A 7,982-nucleotide genomic window follows, 5' to 3' on the forward strand; every position below is an offset into this window, starting at 1 on the left:
ACTGCCCCTCCAAATTCATACCCTTGGAGGGTACTCTTGGGGTAGTACAAATTCAGTCTTTGGGCCCACTCCCTGATAATCTGTCCTGGGCTCACCCCCCCCCCACCCCCCACCCCCACTTCCTTGCTGGCTGTGTCCCAGGCTGGGCGGAGTGCATGGTAGGGGGTGGGGGTGGGGCAGGTGGTAGGTAAAATGAGATAATTACATAATCAGATCCAAAGTCCACCTTTCCTCCTAGAGAGTATAAAGGCAAACCACCCAAGCCCTCACCATCTGACTGCCACCGCCACTGTCACCATGCTGACGTCGGGGCTGCTTCTGGTGGCTCTGCTGGCCTGCCTGACCATGCTGGCCCTGATGTCTGTCTGGAGGCAGAGGAAGTTCTGGGGGAAGCTGCCTCCAGGGCCCACCCCCTTGCCCTTCATTGGCAACTACCTGCAGCTGAGCACAGAGCAGATGTACAACTCCCTCATGAAGGTGTCAGAAGGCAGGGAGACGGGGGGGATGCGGTGGAGGGGGGCTGCCCCTTTGGACCAGAGCTTTGTGGCAGGGATTCGACCAGGCTGGACCAGCATCCTGGGACAGGGGAGTTTCTAAAGGGCCACAGCATCGGGGCTCTAGCCAGGACAGACCAGACCTTGGGATGGACGGCCTTTCGATGGTCATTGGCTGGGGGACATGGCTCCCAGCTTGGGAAGTCAGAGGACGGGGCTGGGTCAGAGGCAGGGGCTGCTCTGTGTGACCCCTCTTACCCACCTCCCTCAGCTCAGAGAGCGCTACGGTCCCGTGTTCATGGTCCACCTGGGGACCCGGCGGGTCGTGGTGCTGTGCGGACAGGAGGCTGTGAAGGAGGCTCTGGTGGACCAGGCTGAGGAGTTCAGTGGGCGAGGCGAGCAGGCCACCTTCAACTGGATCTTCCAAGACTACGGTGAGGGGGCTCCTGGGGTGGCAGGAGATGGCCAGGCAGCCCTGACTTCGGCCCGGCAGCTCCAGGCTCCCCCGGGACTCACTCAGCGCCCCCCCCCCCCCATCTGGCCTCCTCGCCTCTACCTCTGTTGGTCTCTAGCCTGTCTCAGAGTTTCTTGTCCGGATTCCTCTCTGCCCCCATCTCCCAGTTTCTCTCTCAGATGGCTCTTCTTTCTGCGTATCGCTCCATCTCCTAGGATCTCTCAATAGTTCTGTTTCAGAGCGCTGGTCCGCTACCCGTTTGTCTCTGTTTGTCTTTGTCTCCTCCTCTGTTTCTGTGCTTTCCCGTTTTTCGGCCTCCATTCATTCTCTCTCTGTGTTGTCTGTTTTACCCTCGTTCTCTATCCCTTTCTGAATTGCTCTGGCTCTGAGTCTTTCTGTCCGTCCCTCGTCCCTCTCAGGCTCTATCTCCCCGCGGCTCTGTACCCCTCTTTCTCCCACTCCCCCTTTCTCTGCCCCGCCCCCCTCGGGGTCCCCTCTTGGGGCTGCCCTGCGGCCCGGCCCCGCTCCCTCTGACCTCACCGCGCCCCCCTTCCCCGCGCCCCCAGGCGTGGCGTTCAGCAACGGCGAGCGCGCCAAGCAGCTGCGGCGCTTCTCCATCACCACGCTGCGGGACTTCGGCTTCGGCAAGCGCGGCATCGAGGAGCGCATCCAGGAGGAGGCGGGCTTCCTCATCGGGGCCTTCCGGGCCACGCGCGGTGAGCGGGAGGGGGCCGGGGGCGCGCGCAAAGGAGAAGGCAAACGCCCGACGGGAAGGACACGCGCGTCTGGCCCGGGGTGGGGAAGGGCGTCCGGGATCCCCGCTCTGGGGTCTGACGCTGGGAGTAGGGCTGATCGCTTCAGGGGCCTCCTCCTTGAATTCCTCGGCTGGCATCAGACCCCAGAGGTGACTCGCTCTTCTCCCAATCCCTTTCTCTCCCCGCCCCCGCCCCAGGCGCCGTCATCGATCCCACTTTCTTCCTGAGCCGCACCGTCTGCAACGTCATCAGCTCCATCGTCTTCGGGGACCGCTTTGACTATGAGAACAAAGAATTCCTGTCACTGCTGCGTATGATGCTGGGAAGCTTCCAGTTCACCGCTACGTCCACGGGGCAGGTACCCCGGCCCGGCCTTACCACAACCTGCTAACCCTCCCCCACTCGGAGACAGGTGCCCCAAACTCCCATCCTCCCCAAGACAGAATCCCATCAAAACCATCCCCCACTTCTAGATGGCTGAAAATTTGCACCAGAACCCAGGAGAGGTGCTCAATATCCAGTTGCCAAGGACACCTGGATATTTCAACAGGTGTCTCCTCAAAACCCAGCCTGCACAGCTCTCTCACCTGGGCAGATATTCCCAACCCAACTTACCTCAATATCTAGCAGATGCCCTCTACCCAGTCCTTCCGAATATCTTAACACCTGGACAAGCGACCACCCCAGCCCACCTCCTGAATACCTGATCGCCTGGTGCTGCAAATTCTAGCCTACCCAAATCCTTTGGCATCTACACATCCCCAGACCATCCCACCAAAATATCTGGACAACTGCCCCATTAAATACCTAAACACGTGTATAGATACCCTAGTCAAGACTCTTAAACACCTCAACACCTGGACCAGTTGTTCCCCCAAAAAACTCCATCTGAATACCTAAACACACCAACCCAGCCTATCTGAATACTTAAACACCAGGACAGGTGCCCCCCACCAACCCCACTTGAACACCTACAGAAAAGCTCCCTATATGCAAGTCCATTTGAATAGCTGAGGTATCCCCCAAACCAGCCCCACCTTATTCCTGAACACCTGTATAGGAGCCCCCAATTCAGATCCCCTAAATATCTGGACAGGTGTCTCCAGTGCAGCACACCTGAGTTCCTAAACACCTAGACAGGTGACTACCCCAAACCTGTCCCACCCAAATAACCTGAACACCTGAATAGGTATCTCCAACCCAACCTCACCTAACTATCTGAACATCTGGTTGTGTGCCTAAATCCATCTCACCTAAATTCTTGGACAGGTGCCTTCACACTTAACCTACCTAAAAACTTAGATATTTGGTCCCATCCAGCCCCACCTAGATACCTAAACAGCTGGACGGGTGCCCGTAACCCAGTTCCTTCCTTGTCCTGAGACAAGGTCTCACTCCTATCGAATCCAAACCTCTCTGCCCTAGGACAGGTCCCACTCCCATTGGATCCCGCCCGCGGACAGCTGTCCTGTCCTTCCCTCCTTCTCCCCTCCACCCCCAGCTCTATGAGATGTTCTACCCGGTGATGAAATACCTGCCAGGCCCTCAACAGCAGGCCTTTAAGGAGCTGCAGGGGCTGGAGGATTTCATAGTCAAGAAGGTGGAGCATAACCAGCGCACACTGGATCCCAACTCCCCGCGGGACTTCATCGACGCCTTCCTCATCCGCATACAGCAGGTACAGCCCAGCAACCAGGTGGGGGTGGGTCAGGGCTGGGCAGGGGGAAATCGGGCCAGGGATGGAGGAGCACAGAGGCCCATTCGGATTCGCCCCTTATCAAAGGAATCCTCACAATCCCAATTACAATTCACCATCACTGTTCTATCTGCTGAGTCCTTCCCCACAGACACAACCTGGGCAAGAAGACCACAGTAGCAAGCCCTTCTATGGCACTACCATGTGCCAGGCGCTATTTTAAGTGAGTTACGGTGTGCACTTGTTTAACACTCACTCAGCTCCGTGAGGGAGGCTTTATTATGACCCTCATTTTACAAATGAGGAAACAGAGGCCCAGAGAACAGAAGCAGTATGCTCAAACCCTGGTTTCTCTCTTAGGCTGGTGCTTTCAGCCACCCCATGCTCCCACACCTTTCGTATTGGTTATCAGATACACTGAGTGGACAGGTGACCTGGCTTTATGATGTGACGTTGGAGGGTTCCCACCCCCATCTGGATGTCAGTCTCTCACCTGTGAAGAAAGGCGCTGGGGCTTTAAGGCATCAGAATTTCAGGGGGTAGGAATTGAGGGAGAGGAATTCTCCACCATAAGCTTCAAGATTTTGAGTGAAAGGAAGAGGCGGCTGTCACTGAAGATTCTGTCTCAGAAGAGGTGTCTCTCTTTATCTCTGACTCACTCTCTTTTGCCATCTCTGTCCCTCTTTCTGAATATTCCCACCATAAAAGGACAACTGAGCTGACAAAGGAGAGAGTCAGGCAGCAGAGTGTGAGAAGGGCACTCCAGGCACAGCCAATGTCCTGGGCAAAGGCCAGGAGACCGGAGAAAGCCTGCTAGATCTAGGTCCCTCTTCTCACCCCTGGTCTGAACAAAGTGAGAATTCAGGGATCTAAGGGAGGTGGGTCCAAAGGAAAACCCCCAAAGCTTGGGGGCTCAGCCTGAAGTCTCTCCCTGCAGGAGCAGAAGAACCCCAACACGGAGTTCCACATGAAGAACCTGGTGACGACCGCGCTGAACCTCTTCTTTGCGGGCACCGAGACTGTCAGCACAACCCTGCGCTATGGCTTCCTGCTGCTCATGAAGCACCCGGATGTGGAGGGTGAGGCTGGAAATGGGGGACCACAGACCCTCAAAACTCCTCTGAGCCTGCTGAAACGTAGACATGTCCTGCTATCCAGTGACAGGGTGACATTCAGCTGATGGGCACTGGTCAAATTATTGAAAATATCTGAACCAATTGGTAAATAGCCCCTGTGCTGAGCCCACTGAGTGTCCACTGCCTGCTGCTCCGGGCTGTCCCCTAAGGCCCTGGCATCTCCCCTGTGATTCCAAAATGACCGTGTTAACAGGAGCCTGCTCCAGCAATGGGTGTGGCCAATGCCTGTTTTGACTGGTCTCCACCCCTGTCACACCAGTTTTAAATATTTGACTGTCATCCCTGCCTCAAGACCCCTAGATAACTAAAGGCAGCACCCCTCCTCTCCCAGCCAAGGTCCACGAGGAGATTGACCGGGTGATCGGCAAGAACCGTCAGCCCAAGTTCGAGGACCGGGCAAAGATGCCCTACACGGAGGCAGTGATCCACGAGATCCAGAGATACGGAGACATGATCCCCATGAGCCTGGCCCGCAGGGTCATCAAGGACACCAAGTTTCGTGACTTCCTCATCCCTAAGGTGCTGCCCCTGCCCAGCCCAGAGGACCCTCCAGACCCCACAGAACCTTTCCAGCCCAGGTCCCACTCCGTTGGTCAGAGACTCCCCAACCACCTTCCCCCTTTAGCCTTCCCATGCCAAGACTTTTTAATCCCTGTATCTCCTCCCAGTCTCCTGCCTCAAGAGACACAGAGCCCAAACCTCCTGTCTCAGGGAACGTGAGCCCCATGTACCCCAAACTTCTTGTCTCAGGAGACGTGAACCTCATCTGCCCTAAAACTCCTCTCTTAGGGGGCCCAACTTCCATGCCCTCCTTTTCTCTTTCCCTAGGGACCCCTAATTCCCCTCCAATCTCCATGTACTTTCAGCACCCCCATCTCCCACTCCACCTTATCAGGTGCCCCTTCCTTCTTCCCACCAGGGCACTGAAGTATTCCCCATGCTGGGCTCTGTGCTGAGAGACCCCAAGTTCTTCTCCAACCCGCAAGATTTCAACCCCCAGCACTTTCTGGATGAGAAGGGGCAGTTTAAGAAGAACGATGCCTTCATGCCCTTCTCCGTCGGTAAGGATCACTGTTTGCTGCCAGGCCACCACACCCACGGCCTTCCCTAATCCTAGCTGCTCTCTCTGACCTGTAGCCTAGTATCTTTCTCCAGCTTGGAAGCCACTCTTAGAATCTACCCATAAGCCCCCCAGCTGCAACCGCCATCACTACCAAGCATCAAGCACCTGCACCAGGCAAAAGGAAAGGGATAATCATTCCCATTTCAGAGATGGGGACAATCAAGGCTAGGAGCGAGGTAGAGATTTGCCCAAGGTCAGATAACAAACTCTCCAGATTTCTAGGGTGATGACAGTACAGCCGCCATATTTAAGAGTGTATTTGGAGGGAAAGGGCATCTAAAGTTCCCATTGCTCTACCCTGGTGGGTCTCACTTCCATCTCACCCACATGGGAAACTGAGGCTAAGGGAGGATCTGAGTCTTCCCTGAAAGTCTCTCAAGTCACAATATCCTCGCTGGGAGAACATAGCGGGGGTCGCTGATGAGGCGAGCAGGCAGTGACGATCCCGCCCCACCTCTGCCCCCTCACCCGCCTCTCCAGGAAAGCGGTACTGTTTTGGGGAAGGCCTGGCTAGGATGGAGCTCTTTCTCTTCCTCACCGCCATCATGCAGAACTTCCGCTTCAAGTCCCCGCAGTCACCCCAGGACATCGACGTGACCCCCAAACACGTGGGCTTTGCCACCATCCCACGAAACTACACCATGAGCTTCCTGCCCCGCTGAGCGTGGGCCGAACTGGGCGGGGCTAGGGGAGGGGCTAGGGGAGAGAAGGGGCGGGGTTAAGGGTAGGGGAGAGGTTGGGGTAAAAGGAGGGGGGGGCAGGTGGGTAAGAGATCAAGAAGAAGCACAAACGACTCAGCCTCTTTACCCTGCGAGAGGCAGATCCTTCAGAGCTGGGATGGGAAGAAGGGAAGCCTTACAGCTGTATTCCGAATAATAATAATATTATTTTTTGCACGAGGACTCCGAGTCAGCTCTACGCTAAAACCTTTGTATGCTCACCTGCTTCATTCTCACAAATCTATAGGATGGGGAACAGGGTCCATGCCCGTTTTGCAGTTGGCAGAGCCAAGGCTCAGAAAGCTTAAGGTTTATCTGAAACCTCACAGGCACAAGCAAGTGCGTGAACCCAGATCTGTGCAGGATGGCTAGACTTAGCCCACGGTCCATAGGGTGATTCTAACAAAGCACTCCTCAGTCAAGTGAAAAACAAGAAAATACCAGCTTAGTGTATGACGATACAAGCTGGCAATGTGTAAGGGCTTTCCCAGAGCCCTATCAGGCCCCTGCCCATATTTCCACCCATTTGCCCACAACTTGGATGCCAAGGCATAATCTGTGCCCCCACCAGATGAGGCCACTGTGTTCACAGTCGAATGGGGGGGAAAGAATGAAATGGGTAGAGCAGGAAAGCACTTTCAGAGAATGTGGGGAGCACTTTGTATGTGGACACGGCCAAGTCTGTGTATGTGTGCCCATACCTGCACATGTTTGTTACTGCATTTTCTCATTTTCTCCTGGGTGTCTGCATGAACTCAATTCTGCTATGGGTTAGACCAAGCTAGAACTCTCAGAATCACCTGCCCAGTGTCAAATAAGTTGGTGTATGTCCCCTTAGAAGTGGCATCTTTGAGCAGTGTGCACTCTGAATACCCACACAGATCAAGCTTGGATCTCTATGTTTCTTGGACTAAATGGTGCACAGGCCCTCCCTCCACGCTCCCCCCACTTTAAGAACCAGTGATTAAGATCAAGTGAGGCGTAATCTGGTCTCCTGAGCCCTGCAGTTTCCATAACAGGTTATGATGCTCATGTTTCTCAGTGTTTGTTATCTGTGTTTTGCAGCTTGGGTTCCATGGATTAGCTGCTCCCTGTTCTTTGAAGGGGGGTGGGGCGGGCAGGATTGAACCATAGGGTTATACCCTGTATCACTGCAAGCACACTATTTGACAACCCAGCATCACCAGAGCCAAACCACACCCATTCATGTGCACAGCCCTTTAAGAAGCTTCTGAAAATCGCTACAGCTTGCAAAACGGTCAAATCTTAGATCTACAAAGTCCAGAATTCAGAAACTTGGAATCTCCAGTTCCCAGAAACTTAGACTGAGAGTATCTGAATCACTGACACTTGGAACTATTGGTACTCAGGATTTTGGCACCAAAACTTCCTCTCTTACACATCTCTGGGAAACGCATTCCCAGTCTCTCCATGGTAGCAAATGTCAGACCTCCAAGTTGGATATTCCTTCTGAGAAGGAGTCAGGAGAGGAAAGTAGGGGCTGGAGCCTGCTGGGTTGTGCCAACGAGGGGCACCTCTGGGGAAAACAGAGTTTTTGCCCTGCAAGTAGGGAGCAGAGAGGGAATAAGCCTGAACCACCGTAAG

The 7,982-nt window shown here is 54.7% G+C and overlaps 1 protein-coding gene across 1 annotated transcript; it reads left to right on the top strand.

Moving 5' to 3' along the window:
• The first annotated feature begins 265 nt into the window (after positions 1–265).
• Positions 266–6,560, top strand: LOC119521239 (cytochrome P450 2A13). The gene is made up of 9 exons (XM_037819312.1): positions 266–477; positions 766–928; positions 1,515–1,664; positions 1,901–2,061; positions 3,205–3,381; positions 4,337–4,478; positions 4,867–5,054; positions 5,455–5,596; positions 6,139–6,560. The coding sequence occupies exons 1-9, from the start codon at positions 298–300 to the stop codon at positions 6,318–6,320; spliced, it is 1,485 nt and encodes a 494-aa protein (XP_037675240.1). The 5' UTR covers positions 266–297; the 3' UTR covers positions 6,321–6,560.
• The last annotated feature ends 1,422 nt before the right edge of the window (positions 6,561–7,982 follow it).

The sequence above is a fragment of the Choloepus didactylus genome, chromosome 27, assembly GCF_015220235.1.
Source record: "Choloepus didactylus isolate mChoDid1 chromosome 27, mChoDid1.pri, whole genome shotgun sequence".
Classification (NCBI taxonomy): domain Eukaryota; kingdom Metazoa; phylum Chordata; class Mammalia; order Pilosa; family Megalonychidae; genus Choloepus; species Choloepus didactylus.